This window comes from Haliotis rufescens, unplaced genomic scaffold (genome assembly GCF_023055435.1).
Source record: "Haliotis rufescens isolate VD_foot unplaced genomic scaffold, xgHalRufe1.0.p SCAF_4, whole genome shotgun sequence".
Lineage (NCBI taxonomy): Eukaryota > Metazoa > Mollusca > Gastropoda > Lepetellida > Haliotidae > Haliotis > Haliotis rufescens.
The window spans coordinates 6330315-6355579 of NW_025964112.1; the positions used below are offsets into that span (position 1 = coordinate 6330315).

Below are 25265 nucleotides of genomic sequence, written 5' to 3' on the forward strand. Positions count from 1 at the left end.
TCTTACTTGTACAAATGCCTACAGATAGGCCTAGATCCCCTCGTGACGTACGCCGTGCCTGCTGTACCCTTACAAACTTAGTCTCACACATAGACAGGTAGCCAGATGCAGTTACTCCCCTCATAACATATACAGTCCCATACAGGAAAAGAAGTGATCTGTTACCTCTACACGCAATGCCGTTGAAATAGCCAGGGGATGTTGGGAGTGTTCAACACGTGTTCGTGAAACTTGTTCCCGCAGTACACAAGCACGTGCTTTGCTAATACACAATGTGTAATACTGCTGTATGTTTATTAAACGAGTGATCTCTTCACCGGTAAGTAACACATATATATATTTCTGATACTTCATGTGGTAAAGAACGTAATGAAATCGTTATTACTGACTTTATTGACCAAAATACAAAAATGGAAAATAACAATTGGTTACTCAAACAGAAATTAAAGTTCCAGTATGGGGTCCACACTGTGAAGGCACATACTGGTATCATTAATCGTCAGTTCACTGGAAAGCGTGCTTTCTGTATAAAAGACGTCTATTTGCATACGTGTATTATTCATGGTGATATTTGTTTGATTTGACATACACTCATTTTTATTAAATGTGTTTCACCTGTTCTTCAAATATTTAAAGCAAGTCTTGAAAGTGAAATTAGCATCATTGTTTGTATACACAATTTGGGCCTCCAGAACGTTCTAAACTATTCTTAGGATCCAGGCCTTCCGCCATACCATTAAAACATTTTACTATCAACTGGATATCCAGATGATCATCTAAAACTTGACTGACAAAAAAATCAACTACACACAATTCAACTTCCTGCTTTACAGTGTGTAATGCAATTTGAATGTAAACATTTTATTTATATTCCTAACTGAATACATTTCAATGTTCCTTTAGCAGATTCGTTTGCAAAATAATGATTTGGATCACAATGGAGTATCAATACCTATGTAATGTTCTGGTATAGTATTAGTTGTGGACGCGAGGGATGCATAGTGTGCTGAAATGTGTGTGCGAGTTTATGTACTCCGAGCCGGAAGTCGAGGCGGACATAGCCTCGCTCACAGTGTACAGCAACACTGTCTATATACGCCGAGGGACCGGTTGACAACGAATTTATTTTGCAGCCCCCATGTCTTCATCAGTATGGCTAACTATTGATAGCTAGCAGGCGGCACAAATTCATTCAGATTTATAACCCTTGTATTAAAATCGAATATGATCGCTTAATTTCTCTGAACTGCATTTCACGGGTGTTCAGTTTGATATAATAGTATTATGTCATTGTATTCACATTTGTAAGAAATTTGGCATTCACAGCTACGTACATGAACTTTGTACCTTATCTGTCTGCGTGGTACATGGGGAAAATTGCCAATTCAGTAACCAATCGAAACGAGTACCTTTATGCAAGGTAGGATAAACTGTATATGTCAATTACTAGGCTCTCTGTACTGGGATTCCATACAGGATGCCTGGTACCAAAGTCTGTCGTAATCGCACGGCTGGATGTCATCGTAACCATCGTAAAATAATATTCAATCATTCACTATTTCATAGATATACCTATTGGTATTGATTAATAGCACGTATAAAGTAGGAACTGTTAGCGCTTATACTCGTAGACGACCAAACAAATTGAACATTTATGCATTATTCCGAGATGACATGTTTGTTCATTCTCATTCATTTGTTGAATTACCCCGTTTGAGATACACATGGAACATTCTCCAGCCCGATGTGATGGTAGGAGCTTGTCAACTGTTTGCCATATTTTATGTGCTGATGCTTGGATATTCGACGTTACAACATTTTTATCCTATCTAAAAATAATTCATTGCAACAAAATAAAAAAATTCCAATTTGCATAAAGAAAAGTCATTGTTCACCGGATTTGTTGTAGGCCCCCTACAAATAGTCAAGACTGTCGTTAGAACGTTAAAACTGTTCTTTCTTAACTTTCTCAATGTTGTGCCTACATGTATGACATAAATACCTTTGTGTCTGTATGTTTTAAAACGCAGTCGTTTTCATACGAAGGCAGGACCCTCCACTTCTAACCTGACTCGCAGTATATCATATACAAACATAGTTTGTCCAGGGGAAGCTCTAGACAAAACAACGCAGGCGCATATGTTTAGGCAGATTTACAGACTTTCTTGTGGACTTTCCAGGCTTTCCTCTGACATGCTTTGCCACAGTAGAACACCAGGTGACATTTGGAACATCTCTTACAGTTTTCTGAGATCTTGCCACAGCTGTCACAAACTTCACCAGGCCTGGCGGCTAACGAACCAGAACTCGCTCCACTGACCGGGGAAAATTGCCCTGATGTCCATATGTCGGGAACACCTAAAACAACAACATTTATGAAGAACTGTGGACTATACCTTAGCAACGCACATCTGAGAAGCACCTGTTGCATAAATAGTTCGTAATTCAGCCCATTACTCATTTTCCTATGTACTTACACAGAGAATTAAACATTTTGCCCAAGTCTGCAGCACAGTTCAAAGTAAGCAGGTCCGTGTAGGGATACCTCCCTCTCAGGATAGTTCTCGTAATCCATCTCCTGTCCTCAGACTGATCTTGAATCATTCGGTGGGAGTTTATTTCTAGAATCCTCATCAACAAAGCATATCCCTGTCAGAGATAAAGCATACAACGCTGCACAATCATCCATTTGAATCATAAAAGTAATGATGATGATGATGATGATGATGATGATGATGATGTGCCGATCTAAAATTAAGGTTATCTAATCAAATATTCCTCAGTAGCGATATGCGATAAGGTTTGTATAGTCACACATTTTCCCTATTGTCCTCACTGCATAATAGAATGATGTTGGTCATTGTTCACAAAATCAATCCCTGGATTGTCTGGTTGAGACTTATTCACAGGCAGCGGGCATGTAGCTGGGCGAGCAAATAGCTGAATATTGCTGAGTGTAGTGTTAAACAACAAAAACAAAAAGAAGAAAATAAGTGCAGAATAGGTAAGTTTATATTTGACCACAAGGTTTATGTATATAAAACAGCAAGAATGAAACAACCTGAAATAATCAACCAGATTACACAGTACATGTACCTCTTGTTGTTCTTATAAGTAATGTTTACCTCGCTAAGGCGTTGAGAAGATGGGTCCATTTCCACACATGTCTTCTTGATGTCTTCCCAAGGCATGATTTCTTCATTCGTTATTTTCGTTTGGGTAACCAATTCCTCAGCTATGGCAAAATCGAAAAACGTCAAAAATAGAGTTGGTCTGTCCTCGTGGATCTTAAGACCTTCCAAACGAAGCATGTTGCTTGCTCTCTTGGCAGGATGTGAGTGACTTGGAGCTCTGAGTGTGATGTGTGTTGGTACCTATGAAAACAACAAGCAAATGCTGGATTAAAGGTCCAGTATTTAAATTGATATTAAAATGCATATATTGAAGGAAAGATGACTTCTCTTGAGAGACGACAGTATCCTTTTCTCACTTATCATATCTTTTATCCCGTTATAACAATGTATCTTACAGTTAAATCAGTTTTTATTTCACAAACAACTGGCATTTACTATCAAAATGTTTAAATAGTGTGTACCGTTTATTAACACTTCGTCAATTCACTGTACAGTGTAAGTACTACACTGTACCATAGCTGACTACTAAACTACCGAACCGTGAAGATCCGGGGTAGAATAGGTCTTCAGTAACACAGGCTTGCCGTAAAAGGCGACTATGCTTGTAAGAGATCTAACGAGATCGGGTGGTCAGGCTTGCTGACTTGGTTGATGCATGTCATCGATCCCAGTTGCGTGGAATGATGCTCATGATATTAATCACTGGTTTGTCTGGTCCAGCCTTGATTATTTACAGACCGCCGTCATATAGCTGGAATATTGGTGAGTGCGGCGATAAACAACAAACCAACCCACCAACCAACCAACCAACTAAACTACCAAAATGGTGCACCAAAAGATACATGTTTAACCACACAAATATTAGACCTACCCCTGATGAAAACGGGACTGTTATCAAGATCCGCTCCACAAGAAATCTAAGCTGCTGTATGGGCGAAAGATTCCCTGCAGACACCTGGCACATGCTTGCAACATACGTCTCTAAAGTTTCTTTTCCGGTTTTCGAGAGAGGAAAGTTGGGCAGATCAACTACAGAGTTTGTGTTGAGCTTGTTCCAGGGCAAAACACGTTCACCCATGGTCACATCAGCATCCTTGACAAGACAAGCTTCAATCCTCCCTCTCTTCCTTGACAGCTTAATGTTGCTCCTGTTTAAAGCAATTCCGCATGAAAGCCTTAGCGTTTCACTAAAGCTTGAATATCTGAAGCATGAAAAGTACAACATTCAGAAAAATATCGATAAAGGAGTAACCGTCTAAGATCTACATCAATTTGGGCTATAATTCACCATCAAGCTGACACGAGATGACAAAACTAAAATACCGTTCAAGAGATAAGGATTTTGATGACCAATGAAATCTTCATAGCGGATAATCGAGACTGGTTATTCTCTGGCGTTGACGTTATATATTTCGAGCGCAAGGGAACACAGTTAAGTATGCTTACATAAACTTTATTTAAACTTCTGAAACTCGTTCCGTATGACACCTGTCACACATATGGTAGCTTAATGATTATCCCCCGCCGCGCGAAAGCGCGAAGCGGGGGATATAGTATTCACGACCGTCCGTACGTCCGTCCGTACGTCCGTCCGTCCGTCCGTCCGTCCGTCCGTACGTCCCACCTGTTTGTTGCCGCGATATCTCAAGAACTAAACACTGGATTGTCTTCATATTTGGAACTATGGTGTATATACAGACTCCGCAGACACCAGTCGGTTTTGGTGACCTTGATCCCATTTTCAAGGTCACAGCAGACAAATCTGCTTTTAGAGTTGGAAAACGGTGTTGCCGCGATATCTCAAGAACTAAACACTGGATTGTCTTCATATTTGGAACTATGGTGTATATACAGACTCCGCAGACACCAGTCGGTTTTGGTGACCTTGATCCCATTTTCAAGGTCACAGCAGACAAATCTGCTTTTAGAGTTGGAAAACGGTGTTACCGCGATATCTCAAGAACTAAACACTGGATTGTCTTCATATTTGGAACTATAGTGTATATACAGACTCCGCAGACACCAGTCGGTTTTGGTGACCTTGACCCCATTTTCAAGGTCACAGCAGGCAAATCTGCTTTTGGAGTTAGAAAACGGTGTTGCCGCGATATCTCAAGAACTAATCGCTGGATTGTCTTCATATTTGGAACTATAGTGTATATACAGACACCGCATACACCTGTCAGATTTGGTGACCTTGACCCCATTTTCAAGGTCACAGCAGGCAAATCATGTTTTTGGAGTTGGAAAACGGTGTTGCCACAATATCTCAAGAACTAATCGCTGGATTGTCTTCATATTTGGTACTATGGTGTATATGGCGGGGGATATTTCGTCACTCTGTGACAAATACTTGTTTTAACACGTTTTGACATGACATATTATGATATGTCAGGCTTTCCGACAGGTAATGTGTTAATAGTTATTGATGTCAAAAATTCGCTTTACCAAGGAATAAACTCAAAACAAAAGGTTACCCATTCTGACTGTTCTGTAGTTCTACAACATATGGGTCTCCATCAACAGGATCCGTGCGGAACGTCCCTTCCTTCAGGCATTCTGGGTCTGTTGTGATGGTCACAAGGTAATGATCTGTGTACTCAGTCACCGTCTGTGCATCAACACGTGTACACGTTAGTATACGTAGTCATGACAATCTACGGTTCGGTTTTCCTATTGATAACGAGGTCTGCGATAATTTGAAACAACAATAACAGAATACTGTATGACGAGTTAGGATAATAATAAGAAGATGATATGAGTGGTGTTTTAATGACAGCATTTATTCTGGTCATTTCAGCAACGGGGACACTTAAGGTTTTTTCTCCCACATAGAGCTGACACGTGACAAAATAACTGAAATAATTTCCAGAGCGGCGTTAGACCAAACTCATCCACTCCAATCCGCAGCATTTCTGTTGGTCATTCTAAAACTGAGAAACTGTTTGAGCTGTTTAACTCGAGATGAGTTTGGGAAATATTATTTTCGTTGCATGAAAACACGTTTCTCAACCATGTTCGTTTGTTGGTTTGTTGTTTAACGCCGCACTCAGCAATATTCCAGCTGTCTGTAAATAATTGAATCTGGACCAGACAATCCAGTGATTGATATCATAAGCATCGATCTTCACAATGTTGGATCGATGACATGCATCAACCAAGTCAACGAGCCTGACAAGCATAGTCGCATTTTACGGCAAGCATGGGTTGCTGAAGACATATTCTTCCCCGGATCCTCAGGGGTATTGTCATCCATGTACGATTGTTGGCAAGTTTGTGCATAGGATAATATTTTAAAACTTCAATGCATTATGTAAATAATATGTACTTACACTCCTTTTTTTCGCGTCTGGGGGATGGGTTAACAAGTTGGCGTCTTGTATTTATGAAAAGTAGAAACATAATGTTAATCATTACAAGCTACTGGGTAATATGCATATCTTGCAAACTTTTGTGGAGGGCATTATTTGCCGACAAAAAGTCATGTTTCGTTATATCAGTAATTCAATTCCTGATGTCTTGAAACTAAATACAGATATCAATAATTAATTATTGATATCTTCAGTTCTTGCCATTATTGAAGACTTCCGCTTATTTGCAGATATCTTCAAGTAATTCTGTCTGTTAAGTACTGTGGGTTATGTTTCTAACCATTGCGGAAAATTTCTTCTCACTACGGAGACCATGTTTTCAAATTGATCACTGCTGTCATAGTCAGTCCCCTCAACTCCTGCGCGAATTGCTTGGCGTGCTCTTGAAACAAATCCTGCACAAGTTGGGCCTGGTTTTGCCGCCATTTTGGAACTGGAAGAATTTACGGATATGTAGTCAGACCGGAAGTATTTGACGATATCTGTAAATCATTTCCCACACTTTTTTTGGACCGGAATCATTCTTTTGCCGTTCCTTCATGTTACTTAAATCATATTAAAGATATCAACAATTGATATAAAGATATCAAAATTATTAATGATATCTTGAACATAATTAAAGATATCTCAAATTGAATTAAAGATATCTAAAACGAATTAATGATATCTGTAATGCGTCTTTATTCAAGATATCATGAATTGAATTTAGGATATCTTGAATATATTTCTAATATGATTATGTACAGCAGGATGGTAATTGTTTAATGATATCTTAAATACATTAAGAGATATCACGAAATATTTTGTTGATATAGTAACATTTAAGATATCAGTTATTGTGGTTTGGATATCAGAATTGAATTCAAGATATCGTAAATTACTTTAAAAACATTATTGATATCTTTAAATAAAATACCGAAGAGAAGATTGATAACATTTTGCCGTATTTCTTTCAACGTAAATGTATTCAAATATTAGACAAGTTTAAAGAAACTATTTCACCCCAAATTGATAGGGATGCGCCATCTTGCATGACCGTAAGGAAAGAACGATGTTACCACGGATTCGTTGGATGACGGGAAAGGTAATTTGAACCATTTTGTGCCGTGACGTCAGTCCATTATGACGTAACTCAAAAAATGCACTTTGTCGGAGGATAAAGTACAGATGGCGCCTTTGAACTTTTAGTAAAGATTTTTAGAATATTTCTCATTGTGTAAATAACATCATTCGGGTTGTCAGTAGCACTGTGCAACGTCTACTCTACTCCCGATAGACACTACTATTTTTCACGAAGCATGAGTAATGCATAGACACACTACGTATCTCCAAATTGTGCTTTCAACATATTTTACTTGAATATGTCCGTAAACTATATATTGCAGTTGCCTGTTATCAGAATAACTATTAACATAGAATAACTTGGTGAGTTTGGGGGGCACGGGTGGCCCAGTCGTCTAAGGCGCCGCGATTCGCTGTGCAGAGTTGCGTCCCTTGGGCACGCCAGAAACCTATGATTGTGGGTTCGAATCCCGGTTCGCCCCGATTATGTTTCTAGGTTTGTCAGCACCATACCCGTGCTCGTGGGTTTCACCGAAGTGGTAAACGTCTGAGACCTGCATCACTTCGGGCTTTCCTCCCACATTAAGCTGACACGCCGTGATATGACTGGAATACTGTTAAAAGCGGCGTTAAACCCAACTCACTCACTCACTCACTGGTAAAGTTAGTGTGTGCAAATGCTTTCAGGAACATGATCTTCGAACCGGCATCATGTCGTTTTTTATCATCGATATTGGAGAAATCTGACAGCGGATGTCTCCAGTTGTGATGATAACACTTAATCTTTTTTTTGAGATGCTTCCATTTTTGTGTCGCAAGAGAATCGGGGATTTCTTTTACAAACTTATTCTGCCTCCGGTGATATCAAAAACAAAATTTAATCTATGTGGCTCTCATCAAATTAAAAAATGTCTTTGGAACCTGTGACATATACAAATCAAGTGTTTGTTTGTTGCTTAACGACGCTAGAGTTACCTTTAGCAATATTCTGAATCCTTTTCAGAATCTTGTCCTTTCCTCTTTTGACACACATCTTCTTAACAACTAAGGGATCTCCACTGTCTAAACCTTGATAATTTTCAATTTTTTCCAGTGCTTTAGACACTGCATCTGATGCTGAAATATATACCAATAAATTCTTACAAATTTATTATAAATTTGATTAGTTAACAGGAACAAGGACAACGAAACTGTGATATTATGTATTGGTGAGAGACGGGGGTTGTTTTAGGCAAATAATCTGTTCCCGAAAATAATTTGTTCTCATTTTGTACAAAACAGAACAGATTATTTGAAGTACATGCTGCATGTTTTGAAAACAATAATGTTCTGTTGGTCCAAAAAAAGTGTCCCTTCCTCAGATGTATGAGTACGTTGTTAAACACATAGTCACACACATACCATTCAGTTGTTTGTTCACTCCAAGAAACGTTTCGTCTTTGACTATACATTAATTTGATATGAGTAAGCAGTATTTGATTATTTCAAAGGTTTGAGAGATGTTGAGTGAAGGTTAAGGTAGATATATTTTAAACTAAACTTTTAAGGGTCACATACCGTTTTCAGCAAGAGTTAGTGCTGTCAGGTTCTCCTGCTCCCGAGCTGTTTTCCATTTCAAAGTCAACTTTGAACGTTTGTGTGCAGACTGAGTTAGCAGGAGATTCCTGATGAAAGAAGTGACTTGTTAATAGTCACTTTGTAGCAAATCCCTGCCCTTACGAATCTTGGACTTATGTGGAATAATCTTGACTGTTATACCTCATCTCCTATAAATACTACTACGCACGATCAGTTGAAGGCTCAGAGTATTTCACTGATCGGTCCATGATTTTCACGGCCATTTGAACTTTTACGCCCAAATGAATCGGGTTCGTCAGGTAATCGTGACTGGTTATTCTCTAATACTCGCGTTAACATTTAAAGTGAAGTAACATTGGAACATATGTTCTTTTTAAATGGTCGATCGTATGTTCTGTAAATCACGTGTTACAGTCACTTGTTCAAACATGAAGTTTATAAATATGACATATATGCTACATTTCTTCTGTAAACAAAGAAATTTCGAGTACTCACTCATGTCCAAGAGAGATGTCTTCTGCTAGGTGCAAACCAAACACCGTTGGATACATCAAAACTGGCACATCAATGCAGCCACGGAGAAAGATTTCTACTGAAATGTAGCCCTCTAGTCTCGTGTAGTTAAAGCTCTCTGTCCTTAGCAGTCCATTTGGCCTGAACGAAAACAAAACCATCAACAGGTTACACAGAGAGATATTAGAGTGAGTGAGTGAGTGAGTGAGTGTGTGTGTGTGTGTGTGTGTGTGTGTGTGTGTGTGTGTGTGTGTGTGTGTGTGTGTGTGTGTGTGTGTGTGTGTGTGTGTGTGTGTGTGTGTGTTTACCATCCTAGACAAATAATCAGGGCGAACCAGGATTCGAACCGATGACCACAAATGTATGGCACGGCCAAGGGACACGAATGTGCCGTAGACGACTGGGCCACCCAGGAGATGGTATGCTTCATTATCATTATTTCATTTAAGTTGTTACTATAGTGATTTGACAACACTGTTTTATTGAATTTGAGTTCTTCGGGTATACTTGCGATTTCAATCTGTCGCGAGAACAACTCAGTACAGCGATCAGACCAACTCTATCTGCTAAATTTGACGTGTCGATGAAGTCAAATCGGAGATCTTCCGGGAGGTCCGTCTCACATACTGCTGTTGCCTCTCCATGCCACATATGGATCTGCAAAACAATACATCATAAACTGAAATTGAACATTCATAATAGCAATGCACTAATTATGATATATGAGGAGCTTTTGTCAAAGTCAAAGTCAAAGACGTTTATTGTATCAAAGGCCATCTGCCCATATACAAGTTCAGATTAATACATTGGGTGAGAATTTACAGATTGGGAGATACAACAAAAATTATAAAAATATAACATTCATTTAACAATCGGTGATAATCATGAGGACTTTCTAGGGTAAGGTAATTAAAATTCTGAATGTCCACTCAACATGTTATTTCGTAGTTCCATCCCATGTTTTACAAATAAAGACAGTTTAAGCATTACATCGGCATCATTCGATGACAAAATAGAAACAAACGCTATTCTACTCATCTTAGATAAGAAACATTCTGGTATATATTTAGTACGTAGTTCTGCATAATAATGACATTCAAAAGTAAAATGTATTTCGTCTTCTATAGCAGAGTTACAGAATAGACAAATTCTTTGTATTCTTTAAAGTGATATATTCCGTCCATAATTTATCATAAGTTTTGACAAGCCAAGTCTGTATTTAATATATACATTTCTTAGGCGACTATTTGTTAAAACTGATAGATATTTTTCTGGCTCTAATAAAGTCTTAAATGTTCTGTACAAATCATAACGTGAACTGTTTTCCAAGTTGCATTGCCACCCTTCATAGAACATATTTATTGCTAACTACGAAAATCATTTAGAAATAAATGTTGATCACCAACAGATTGGTTAAGCCATATATACCCATATCCATGTGAGATTAATAGTGTCCTAATATGCGATACCCATGTAACCTTACCGATACTATCTAAATGAAAGTGCATGTTATATGCTTTTTTCGGAAGCCGATGTTCTTGCATACGGATGATATTAAACCAATATTTTAAACACTTTATTTGCGAATTAATGTAAAGTGGGTATCTTCCACATTCTCCATATATCATATTATTTGGTGTTGCTATTCCAACGCGAAGAAACTTTTCACATGCCAGTAGGTGAATTCCTTCTAAACATTCATATATTCGGTAACCCCACACTTCAGATCCATGCAATAGAATTGGCGGTATTTGAGTATCAAATAAATTTGAAAAATACTTTTGGTGTAATAACTCCAAGTTTATGTGAAACAGACATTATATTAAGTAAAGCTCGTTTCCCTCGCAGTGATAAGTCAGATACACATTTGTCCATATTCAGTGTTGAATTAAACATTATGCCGAGATACTTATAACCATTAACTACATTAATTTGTTGTCCATTTAAGTACCATCTTTCCTTAAAATTTAAAGGACCCCCTTTTCTGAATTCTATAATTTCTGTCTTATCTAAATTTACAGATAAATTCAATTCCTTAGTATATTTATCTTGTCAGTTGTCAGGGTTTCTCGGATCGCCTTTTTTATGTAGAGGGACTATTTCTGACCAAGACCAACTGCTTGGAAATATTTGATTATCAAAGAGTTTGTTGAAACATTTATGGAGAAATGGCATTATATCCAATTGGGAACATTTAAGCATTTCTATCAGCACTTGATCGGGCCCGGCAGATTTTCCTTTTTTTAACTTATTTATTAATGATGTAATTTCATGTTCAGTTATCGTAGAATTTAGTATGAATGCATCAATATCTGTAAACTGATTAGAACTGAGTTCATTTTCATCATCTAAGTGAGGAGAAAAAACATTGTCATTTGCAGAAACCACTCTAAAATGGCAAAGCCATTCTGCTTTGTTATATGATTCTTCTGTCTGGGTTTGTTTTGTAATGATCTTATCTGTTTCCAAAAGCTAGATTGACTATTTATGCTTCTATGCAATCATTCAACTGATTTCTTACGTGAAATGGATTTAAATTTTCTGCAACAAAATTTATAATGATTTCTTTGTCGACAGTACACAATTCTGTTAGCGACTGTTCTTTGTGTTCTAAATCTCCTAGGTGCCCTACGTGTTTCTCGTTTCGCTTGTCTACATTCTAGACTTAGTGGTTTTTGATTGGCAAATTGTGAATTATGTCGTATTGTCTTTTTCATGCAGCTAGCAGAGTCTAATACAATGTCGACAAAGTGGCTAATTGCATTTTCAATAGCATTATCAATTTCTTTAAGGACCATTTCTTTGTTTTCAGTAATATTAAATCTCAGGTTATCGAGAAACAAACTGGAGTAATAATCATTCCATACAATTTTCTCTGATGCTTGTGGATCCATACATGAATCATTGTTGCCCCTCTTACCCATATTTGGAGATTTACACATCAATTCTAATGGAAAGTGATCAGAATCAGAACGATCACCGACAGTGAACATATTGATAAATTGAAAGAAATCTGGTGAACTTACAAAATAATCGTTCACACTAGAGCCATGTTGGCTACAATAAGTAAATTCCCCATTAGTATCACCATATACACGTCCATTTACGATGTAAAGTTTAAAAACATAGCATAAATCCAACAACATTTGACCAAATCTATTTACAACTGTATCCTTTGAAGTACGATCCTCAACAGGGTCATCCTCCTCCTCAGGGAAAGGGGAGGTATGATTGAAGCTATCATCATTATTGCTAATATCAGGGTTATTTCTCTCACCTGTTCTCGCGTTCATATCTCCACAGATTAAAATATATGAATTTGAAAACATTTCATCATTATCTATTAAGAATTCTTCTACTTTTCAATGTTACCACTGGTGTTTACATAATTATAATAAGGAGACCCCAATGGAGGGATATAGGTACATAACAAATTCACATTTTTGTCAATTCTAAATAAATCTTTAGATAACGAGAGACCAATTATGTTGTCTCTATCTGCTTGTATAACATTACAGAAACTACTCAGTGATTGACGTACACACAGACAAATACCACCTGATAAACGTCCATAGTTGGATAACTTAACTGCAGGACAGTAAAAAGTATCATACCCATGTAGCCAATGTTTTCCTGGAATATTTACAACAAATGTCTCAACAAGTCACACAATATCAGATTTACTGATGTAAGTTAAAAGTCAACATCATTTATTTTGCTGAGAAGACCAACAATATTCCAACATAAAAAGGAGAACGCGTCTCTGTTGACATCAGTAACACTGTGAGCGCGAGTATCACCGGTGTGCACATCAGAGGTTCCTTGTGGGAGGTGATCCGGGCCATGGCCATTGTGCTATTTCCCAGGGCGTTTCACAGACTCTGTTGTTTGTCCCATAAACTCTGTGTGGCAGAGGGGGTTGAGAGGGAATATTATTTTCAGTCAGACTTAGAAGACACAGATTTCTTGTCTATGAAAGGAGTGAGTGATTTGTGTTTAACGCTGCTTATAACAGTATTCCAGCTGTCAAACCTAGAAACATAATCGGGGCAACCGGGATTCGAAGCCACGACCATAGGTTTCTGGCGTGCCCAAGGAACACTGCACAGCGAATTGCGGCACCTTGGACGACTTGGCCACCCGTCTATGAATGGAAAAGTCATACAATTTAAATATACATTTTGTAAACTCGAAAATGTTTTATCCTTTCATTCTGTGTACTGTTTGTACCTTGATAGCACAGTCATCTTTCATTGCTGCCTGGAAACTTTCCACCCACTTCTTCAGTATTTCCAAGCAGAGAGAGGCAAGTGTCACCGTACGCCCATCGTATCTAGGTGTGAGTACAGTTCATGTAAACGTGAAGAAATATAAACTTTGTATACACGACCGTGTTAAGGCATAGCAATGACAGTTTCTTGCATATCATGTCTGAAAATCAATTAACTTAACGTCAGCAAAAGGGCTAAAGTATTTCGTTTAAACCTTGTTTATGTTGCAATAAATTAAGCGAAACAGGAACGTTTACTGAGAAATTATGTTTCTCTACCTGTGAAGTTCCAGGTCAAAGTCGTAACAAAAGAATGGACAGCAGGAATCCGGGACTTCCCAAATACTACACCCGGGTCTCAATAGCGTAATATTGCCCTTGAAACTATCCACCATCTGTTCAGACGACAGCGACTTTGAATTGACCCTCGTAACCCCAGTTGAAATGAAGTCCCGGATCTCTTGATGGTACCTGCACAGATTAAAGAAGCATGAACTAGCAGAAGGGTTTGTGGGAAGGAATTATTCTTGATGAAAGCATCCCCTATCAAAGGCACTGGTGATGATTGTCCTTTGTATTTGTATCAGTCCATTATATGACACATACATCTACGCAGATGATACTTATATCTACGTAGAAGATACTTTTATCTACGTATGTGATATCGTTATCGCACGTATCGTTACTCAGAGAGAAGTTGTGACCCAAGTTGGATACAAGTTTACACAAACATTAATATTTTAAATTAAAGGTGATTAATAAATTACTGTTCATTTATTGTTTGGGGGCATGTTGGTCGTCTATTTTCCGTATTTTTTACAACATACTGAGATCATTTCAATTGCAAATGGTCAAACTATCAAAATTAGAAACTGCAGAGTTGTACCTTCAGTGCTTCATAGGATGATGACGAACATTCGTTTGATTTAGTTTTTTTTTAAAGTTTGATTGATTCTCACCCCTTCATGTTCACGTTGGGGCGGTCGAGTAGCCTAGTTGTTATAGCGTTCGCTCGTCACGCTGAAGACCCGGGTTCGATTCGCGACATGGGTACAATGTGTGAAGCCTATTTCTGGTGTCCCCCGCCGTGATATTGCTGGAATATTGCTAAAAGCGGCATAAAACCATACTCACTCACTCACTCATGTTCACGTTTTACATCTTAAACCTCATTTCCGTAATGGAGAAATCATGAGGATCAACATATTCGAGTGATACCTCAGACTTAAACCATGCCATGGTTGAATAATGACCTATCGTTGTGTGCTTGTTTGTGGTTTGGAAAGTATTTTGTACCCTCCTCTCTTTATTACAGTTGTAAAAGACTGCAGCGTGTGTCATTCTTCAGTAACCCCACACACAGATTGGTCGATAGTCGTTAATAATTGAGCCAGAGGTTAAATATCACTGACCCGGAACTATTGTCGATTACTCGAGAAAATATGGTTACAAAAGTCGATGAATCGATAGATTATACTTTCTTTCATGCAGATTATAATATCATATACGTAGATACGATGTACGTGGATGAAAGTATCACCTACGTTGATATCTTTTTAGGTTGTGGCACTAATACGTTTCCATAAAACGCTTAGCGTTCTGGAATGTAAATACATGATAGAAGCGATGTTAGAAATAACAAACATGACTGTTGTATTGAACTTCGATCAGCAATTGACTCTGAGCTAAATTTAAAGAGGCGTTGTCCGTGTGGTAATAATCAGATAATATACCTGTCCTTGAGCCGAGGTACTTTATCAAGCCGACCACAATGGGCACTGATTCCAGCTGTCATCCAGTCTACTGCTGTCTGTGGTAAGTCAACTTTAGGACTAAACAATGTTCCTGTTATCCAATCCCTGGTTACCATTGGCATACCCCTTCTGTACGTCGTGTCAAGGTATTCCAATCTCGTATCTGTCGTTTGTTTACCATTAATGTCAGCTTTCTCCATCCCTAGAAGAGCCCTTTTGATGGAAACTTCACTTTTCAAATTTCCAAAATATACCCCGTTATTGCCTGACTGGACTGACGCCACTTCCTTCATCACTTTCTTTAGCCTCTGCAGGTGTTCTTGTGACAAAAGGGCGTCGAACCAGACTCCCCACAGAAACTTCATATCTTCAGAGTTGTTTGGATCAATTGTTCCAGCGAGGTAGAGTAAAATCAGATCGCGCCCCAAGATACTGTCTTCAATGTCATTGAGGTGGATGTTGATTCTCTGATCCTTTGATTTTGTGGTCCCTCTTGTCTGAAGTATGTGCATGGTATGCAGGACGTTCCTGACGTCACCACACCCCAGTAACAGCATGTCACACTCCCTACCAACATGACATCCAAGCGTCACATCAACTGACCGTGTGTTTCCAATCGGATAATACACCAACGATAATTGTAGGTTAGTCGCCTCCATATTGCTGTAACAAATACGATAAAATGTAATCGGGGATATTTCAATAATGGGTGAAGTGATTGGTTGGATACTACAGCTTATTATATAGTGTACATGTCATGAAGATTTTACATCTATTAGCAAATGTCTTCTGACGTTTTCTGAGAAAACTATGAAATGCTGGACTTCCTCATTGATAACATTTATGTGAGATTAAGACGTATAGACAAAAAGTAACTCCAATAGGCACAAAGTGTGATCCTCTCCTGGTATATAGGTTTCTTCAGCTGATTGATCGGACATTCAGCTCGTATTGGCAAAATAAAAAAAAGGAATTTGGCAAAGCAGTTGAACTAAACCTTCAGGTATATCGATGATCTGATATCATTCAATAAGCGTCAAATAGTCATTACCCTTCCACTCATGTAGGCACCTGAACTAAAAGAGACCAATGAAACCGCCGCATGTGTTTCATATTTAGTTCTATGCATAAAGATTATATGCATAAGTGATAGAAACATCACCACAAGACTGCGGAGTGAGGTGAGGTGAACTGTGGTTTGACGTCGCATTCAAGAATATTGCATTTATACAGCGACGTTCTTGGACTAGTCCGATCTTTTTAGTGTTCCCCCATTGAGAAACCAGTTTAACATGGATACTCCACTCAGGTTCAGTAAACTGACTCTATAACGACCTGACCTTGTTGAATCCCCTTAATGCCGAGTGCCAGGCAAAGTAACAAGAAGTTTTGTTTGTTTGTTTTTTTAACGCCGCACTCACCAATATTCCAGCTATATGACGGTGGTCTGTAAATAATCGAATCTGGACTAGACAATCCAGTGAGTGACATCATGAGCATCGATCCATGCAATTGCGATGGATGACATGCATCAACCAAGTCAGCGAGCCTGACCACCCGATCCCGTTAGTCGCCTCTTACCACAAGCATAGTCACCTTTTTACGACAAGCTTGGGTTGCTGAAGACCTATTCTACCCGGATCCGTTACATGATGAAATCTTTCAAACAAGACTGTACTTAGAGTAATGATACCAGGAGTTTGCGAAACTCGATACAATGCAAACGATCAATATTGAATGCACTTCGCATAGTACTTTTTCTTCACGAACGTTTTCATGAGGTTATACGTGAAACTTGTACAATAATGCATACATCAATAAGGGAGTGATAGAAACACGCGTGTGAAAACGTATGGTACTACACACAGCGAGAAGTATGCCTATGTTGTCCCATTAACGAAGGACATAACCGCTGAAGAATTCGACTTCTGGATGTGTCGATTCATATGTGAGGTACGTCGCCAAGATGGAAGTCCATACCTGCCATGTCATTTTAGGAACCTATGTCTTGGAATTCTGCGTTACCTCAAAGAAGAGTACAAGCGATTTGACTTGAAGTTCATGGATACAGATAATGCGCAATTTGCCGGGTTGAGAGCAACACTTGATGGCCAAATGAAGAAACTGAATTCAGAAGGTGTAGGAAATGTAGTTAAACAGGCCGAGCCCATTTCACCACTGGAAGAAGAGAAATTATGGGAGACTAGTACATTCGGTATTGACAATTCTGAATCTCTGTTCAACACAGTTTATTTCTACAACTGCAAGATATTTGGATTAAGGGCGGCTGATGAACATTCTTCGCTACGTCTAGATCAGTTTGTTTTCGGCAAAGATGACGAGGGAGAATTTGTAGATTTCCTGGGAGGAACTTGCAAGAATAACCAAGGAGGGCTAAAACAAGGTGGCAAGGTTCCATTCAGGTAAGAACTTTTAAATTAGTTTATAAAATTCTAGTGTCTCATATCGCGAGATATTTGGCAAGCCATAACTATTTCCATCACACTGTCCGACACAAATACGGCAGAAATATGGAGATTTTCGTTATTTTGGTTTATTTTAATGCTAATTTACAATATCTTTCCAGTTTCATGTTTACATGTCTTGAACGTAATACCACGTTGTGTCAACTGATTCATGTAGCTGTCTAAATAACGCTTACTATGTATTTTCAGACGTGTTCGCAAATACGTCCAAGAGTCAAACCCAAGATGCTATTGTAAAAGTGCTACGAGAATACATGGAATCCATCCCCCTAGGAGGACCTTTCTATCGACGACCTTTGTCAGCACGTGACGGAGAAAACGTGAGGTATTCTCACCAGAAGGTTGGCGTGCACACGTTTGAGAAGCTGTTTAAGAAAATATGCGACAAAGCTGGTATAACAGGACACCACACTGGTCATTCTGGCAAGGTTAATATTATTACATTGACATCTCATTTAACCGTTGTACTGCTGAAATAATCTTAAGTGCGACGTAAAACTCCAACTCCTCCTCCACTCCTCCGTTGAATACATTTTACTCTGAATTTAATAAGAGTAAATCAGCCTTCAGCATGACAAGGACTAAAAATGTATTTGCATGATCGTATCATATAGCGGCATAAATGCCTATATGTCCTTTTTTCAAATTAATCTTAGTGTTTCAGGTAAGAACAGCAACTCGCCTGTTCCACAACAAAGTGGACGAACAGCTGGTTCAAGAAAGGACGGGCCACAGAAGTCTAGCTGTGAGAGCGTACAAGCGCACGAGCGAAACACAGCAGAAAAAATATCGGATCTCCTCCAGCCACCAAACAAGGAATCAAAGATTGAACCGAATGCATCGCCTCCCAAGTCTCCAGTTGCAACATGCACTTTGCCTGACAAGTCGGATGCAAAGCCTGTTACCATTAAATGTACGAAACGGAACGGTGACAGTTTTGAAATTATGTTCTTATTTTGGGACAATGCTAATAAAAACCTTGATGACCTTTTCTGTTGGTTTTTTTTACACAAAATAGGAATGGTCAAAAGTGGAGTGATATCGCTGATATCACTACACTTTTTTCGGAATGTATTGGGAAATGAACCTACAGTTTTAACAGAAGAAACCATGGCAACGAGACCGGAAGTGGGGTATAACTACTGTTACAGTTACGGATTAATGACGGATAAGTATGAAAACACGAGTGGCGTAGCCATTTGTGAATATATCTCCTTTTCCTCCGTCACGAGATGAGAGAAACATGATATTTCACGAGACACATGGATTATCCTATTTATTATATACTTTTTATGCAGCGGAATATTAAATTATTTCATTACAAATGTAAAACCTTAAAACGTAAATTCTCCCTACCTAACACACAGGAACGCTTCACCAACTCTTGTATTTGCGGCTTAAATAGTAGTTTCATGTTTGCAAAATCTTAGATAATATTAACAAAAGTATCAAAAAATATGTAGGGTCACATCGTACATTGAGATATGATTATGTACAAACTCAACTTTAGCATAAAAATATTCTTGAAAACTACGAGACCGCTGTTGGATGCGAAAGAATACACGCTGGTCAGTACCAAAAATGGTGCTTAGCGAAACGAACGGTCTCGAGTGACGAGTTAAATGAGAAATTTACAGTTTATAAAGAAACATTGTCGAGAAAATAACAACGGCAAGAAGTGATATTAACTGACCATCTGTCATTATTTGCCTTGTCAATGTGGAACAAGGACCTCAGCAGTTTTTTGTACGGGCGTGACACTTACGATAAAGGGAGATCATTTAAGGGGTGGGTGTAACTCTTGTAAGACTGCAGTGAAATATTAAGAGTTATGTTCACTACAATAAAAATATCACTTTTCTCAACTTCCGAAAATTCAGTTTTTCACTTGAAGTATATAATAACAGTAACATTCTGTTTCAAACAAGTCGAAAATCTCTCACCCACCCCGCCACGAATAATAAATAGTGAGAACCCTTCACGCATCCGTCAGGAAAGGGAAGTCATACATGAACGAAAAATCTATATAAAATATTCCGTCAGGGTTGAGTTTAAGTATCACATTTCATTGCTATGGTATTGTCACTAATTGGAATTACCTTGATTCTGAACACAATATCCACACTCAAGCGTCCGTGACAAGACGAACGTACACAACGCCCTCACACACGCTTCTTGGAACAGATCCGTGGGTGAGCGTAGGTCTACTTTCGATATAGGTTTCTTCAAGCTCCTAACAGTGATAGCCCGTTCAGGGTGCTCTCTGTACTACCACTGCCACCAGTCACAGCTCCCGATTGTGCTATTCGGCCACAACCATGGATGGTTTTGAACTGACCTATTTGTTTACAAAAATAGTGATGACTACTATCTCCGACTACTGTTATAATAAGCTGACAGTTAATCACCTTCACCCGTTATCTAGAGATCGACACGTCATACATAGTTCTATTGATACCTGGACAGCGACAGATAAGATTACTTCGAGGAAAGAAACCACGTGGAACTTAAACTGAAAGTAGAACGATGTTCTTCGTTCCAGCTTTCCTTCAATTCATACATGAAATATAACTAATGACAATACAGAGTATAACATTTGCGGTTACGCCATGAATTACTAGGCTTGAATCGTGCATGGGTCATTCAGTAACATACTACTCTAAGGGAGTAACACCTTCTGTATCACTCAGTTATGGTGACGTTTCAATACAGATCCTTATACCGGTGCCAAGCAAGGATTTACAATAAAGCACACATTAGTGTTACACTCAATGCATACCCAATGCAGTGCATAACACGCATTTCTCACCCTATGAGCTCACCATAATGACGATAAGCTTTTTGCGTTATAACATTTGGCAAATCGGCCCTCGCTTTAATAACCAATGAAAGTAGGGGGAGTATGTTTCATGTGTTTGGATGTGCTACGTTTTGCAATCATAATATTCTTCAAAAAAGGAGTTTGAATATCCAATTGGCTCAATTTTCATATGAAGCACCTCTTCTTTATTCTTTGCTATAAAGTACTTTCTTCTTACTTGTACATGTACAGGCATTTCTTCGAAGGTGAAGGATGACAAGTAGACCAAAAAGTATGCATAAAAACTTTTATATTATTCTGTATTGTAGACGTTTCAGTATAGTTCCTTTGCAAGACTCATTAATGAAAATGGTAGGTGGAGGATTAACAGTAACAACAATAATCATATATGAGAGGGGTTATTAAGAGTATGTCAACTAATAGTGAGTGAGTGAGTTTGGTTTTACGCCGCTTTTAGCAATATTCCAGCAATATCACGGCGGGGGACACCAGAAATGGGCTTCACACATTGTACCCATGTCAACGAATAACAACAGGATGATACTATTGTAACAGCATCAGGCACAGAGTAACACACGACGAGGAAGCCGATTAAACTGGATTGAATTATCAGGTGGGATGATTTGAAATTGGCTTCATCGTCAAGTACGGTAATGAGTAAACAATTATAGCAGATAATATTTTGGCCTTCATGGTATTGACGATATCTTATTAAAATGTTTTATAAACTACATTAAATTCTCTTAAATGTTTCTCTTCATGATCATTTAAATCAGGCCTCGAGTACGGACGTTTGAATGGGAAGCTAAGGTGTTTATCGGGTCTCGAGTAAGCAGTGTACGTACATCAAATGTTCCTATCGATACAAACCCTAGATGCACCCAGGTCTAAGCTGATCATCACTAGGCGGCGCCACCTCAGCAAAGTGCTTATCACATCTTTGTACCTCAGTGCGGACTGGGACGCATACATATCCACGTATCGGTGTCTGCAAGACCACACACCCAGAGATAAGACTCCTTTACTAGTGCCCTGTACGATTACCTGGTTACAGAACCTCCACAGGGAGATGACAAGCAAAGATGGGGCCATTGGAGAGACACTCTACACGCTGCTTCATTCTCAACCTTTCGGTCTCATCCCTGTCACTGAGAAAAGGGGAACAGCACTAATAAGATTCAAATGCTACCCCAACCAGAAGCCCCAACAAGCACTCAGAACAGAAGGAAACAAATTTCGGAAAACAGAAATAACATGCGAGAATGAATACTTACTGCATGTCTGCGAGAACATTCAATTATCTACTGATGATAGAATCGTTCAAGGTGCGTACAACATCTGTCCAACTCAAATCAAGATGTTTCCCCTGAAATCTGCCTTGGGTTAAACAATCAGCGACAAAGGCAAGCAGATGGAGAGAGGAGGAGGACGGGAAATCCTCGGTGTAGGCGGTGGTTGAGGCCATCGGGATGCTGTTTTTTGGGTTAGAGCTCGATAAGGGTAGGATCCTTCCAGAGGCCGACAACTGCAGAAAGGGGCCCTGCTGAGTGACCCCCGTTAACGTCTGAGAGACTGCAACGCTGAGACGTCACCTTGTACAAGAACAAGGGTGATAGAAGCGTCTGTAATAAGCGCTGGAAGCGTCTGGATCTCTGATCATCGCAGGAAATGTACAGAGAGCATAGAAGCCATGTCGCATTTGTCGACCTCACAAATAACCTTAGACCTTGTTTGCTGTGATTGGCGTCTCAGGATGATCCAGTCACTCCACACTGACATGAAAGGTCATCATGAAGTTTGACTTCTTGTCTTCTGAAACTTTCTACATTCGCAATGAAGTAAAGCAGTGCTGTGTACTTACCCTTACCCTGTGTGGAATCGTCTTCGCAGTCGTACTGTAGCATGTTTTGAACCCTCTACCTATACACAAGATCGGATGGGAAGTTATTCAATCTGGCTCGCCTGATGGCGAAAACTAAAGTACGCGAAATATGCTGTGCTCCATGCTCCAACAACACCAACTTCACTGGCTTTGCCACGTTGCATGGAGGAAGGGACAACACTGAAAGACATCATGTATGACGAGCTTGCATCTAGCAAATTGGCACCTTTAAATATGTCTGCAAACATAAAAACTGAGCACCTATTTCTGTTGAAAAAAATAATTGAGTTCGTGCACATTATGAAAAGTAACGCAGATCTCAAACCAAAAATCCCCACCCATCAGCCCTAACCCGTTGGCAACGTGATATTGCCCATGTCTTCAGTATTCAATGTTGTTCAGGAAGCTAGCTATACAAGGAAAATATTTTTCTATACCCGTATGTAATTGCAACAAAGGAAGTGTAAAATGTGTACATTTGGAAGCAATCGCCCATTTTACCTCACAATGTCAGTCTCTTCTTATTATTACAGCCCTTTGCCCCTTTATTCGGAAGCTTATCTGATTTCTCTGTGAATGAATACAATATAATCTTATCCGTGATTTCCATTGACAGGAAAGAGTAAAAAATATGTGACCTGCGTCGAGGCCTGTGTCTGTTCATCACATTTCATTGGTAAGATATTGTCACTATATGAACTTACCTTGATCGTGATCCATACAATATCTACACAGTCAAACGTCCGTGACTACATGGACGTACACAACACCTTCACACACGCTTCTTGGAACAGTGAGTGAGTGAGATTGGTTTTACGCCGCTTTTAGCAATATTTCAGCAATATCATGGCGGGGGGACACCAGAAATGGGCTTAACGCATTGTACCCATGTCGGGATTCGAACCCGGGTCTTTGGCGTGACGAGCGAACGCTTTAACCACTAGCCTACCCGGCCATGGGTGAATGAAGGTCTACTATCTATACAGGTTTCTTAGATAAAGGTAGATGACTTGAAATATGTTTATTTCTTCAGACAGAAGGCACCAAGATAAATTTTTATCATATAATGGGTAGGTTTCTCGGCAGGATAAAGCCAACGGATAAAAACGATATCCGTTGGGGTCATATGCGGATAGAGATGCAAATATCAAAGGTCAAGTAGGCACTACTTTCACTGTTTATAAACAAACATGGCGTCGCACTCGTCATTCGGCGATCGAGTCAGCATTAACCATCGGGAATCTGGATAAACTACAGAGATAATTGATTTCATTATCAAAAGAACAGTCTAATATACTGAAAATCAGTGTCTAACTGTGACGTAGCTAAGGCATTTTATACGTTTTGGCAACTTTGGAGATACAAATTTCGACACAATTTTGCGAGGGCACGAGGCCTAGACAAGCGGGATCAGTAGCCATATCTGTGCATGTAGACCTCTGCGGCTGGAACCTTTCTCAACAATTTAAAATAGTTGGATTTGGCCGAATTGTTACCTTGTTTCGTTTTGTCGCTGTGTGTACATCTGACTACACTTCTTAACGTTATGACAGAACAGACCGACTGTCAACAACGTCAGGCTCGCTAAATACAATGTTTATTCCTAATGCAGGATATTTACCATCCCCATACAAACTCGCGTGATAACCTCTATGTACATGAATAATGTCGCATTCACTCTGATGCTATAAAATTCACATTTTCACAATTCAGTTTGCAGATTTATGTATTTACAAAGATTTATGCTCATCCACTTGTGCCAACTGTCGGACGCCTGTGACTGATGATGATGTGCTCGCAGACGTTTATCCAGTGCATCCCATAAATTAAATAAATTTTAGGATTAAACCTTGAGACCTGGGGGGCCATGACAGGACCTGGATGTTGTGATTCCTGAAAAATGATGTTGTCAGTCTTGCCGTGTGAGGTCGGGCGTTCTCTTTGTTGGAAAATGACGTTCGCTTGTTGCATAATGGGAAGTATAGGAAATCTCCTCATCACACTACCGACACCAAATCTGGCCACTTCCTGTATGCAGTTCGTTTATATCGTTCCCCGCGACGCCTGTAAACACGACGTCCACCATCCGCACTGCTAAGTATAAAACGTGAATTTGTCACTAAACCAAACTTCTCTTCATCGCAGTTGTTGCCATACTCTGTGAGCTTGACACCATTGATGTCGCAGCCGACGAAGAACCAGGTCCGACAAAATGATACCCCAAACTGGTCGTCTATCCCGTAAACGGTTCCTCACTGTCTGGGCTGATATCCTAGGCAATCCTGGTGGCCGTGATGGTTCTTTCACGTAAGTGACGTGAATCTGGGAAGGTCACGTGTTGTCCCGAGTGTCTGATAACGGTTCCACAGTCTTGTAATAGTGATTGGTGCTACG

The 25265-nt window shown here is 39.3% G+C and overlaps 2 protein-coding genes across 3 annotated transcripts; one reads left to right on the top strand and one right to left on the bottom strand.

The window, feature by feature from the left end:
• Positions 1-370: 370 nt before the first annotated feature.
• LOC124143031 lies at positions 371-20620 on the bottom strand. 2 transcript variants are annotated; one of them, XM_048382433.1, is made up of 14 exons: positions 20268-20620; positions 15662-16345; positions 14208-14399; positions 13889-13991; positions 10170-10315; positions 9641-9799; positions 9125-9231; positions 8543-8683; positions 6467-6510; positions 5612-5745; positions 4006-4336; positions 3126-3374; positions 2514-2649; positions 371-2358 (listed from the first exon to the last, which is right to left on the bottom strand). In XM_048382433.1, the coding sequence occupies exons 2-14, from the start codon at positions 16339-16341 to the stop codon at positions 2144-2146; spliced, it is 2637 nt and encodes an 878-aa protein (XP_048238390.1). In that variant the 5' UTR covers positions 16342-16345; positions 20268-20620; the 3' UTR covers positions 371-2143. The 2 variants fall into 2 exon arrangements, with proteins under 2 accessions (XP_048238390.1, XP_046367770.1); XM_046511814.2 differs by having other exon boundaries at positions 2478-2649; positions 20268-20619.
• Positions 17615-25087, top strand: LOC124143075. The gene is made up of 4 exons (XM_046511868.1): positions 17615-18105; positions 18326-18561; positions 18833-19081; positions 25017-25087. The coding sequence occupies exons 1-4, from the start codon at positions 17615-17617 to the stop codon at positions 25085-25087; spliced, it is 1047 nt and encodes a 348-aa protein (XP_046367824.1).
• The last annotated feature ends 178 nt before the right edge of the window (positions 25088-25265 follow it).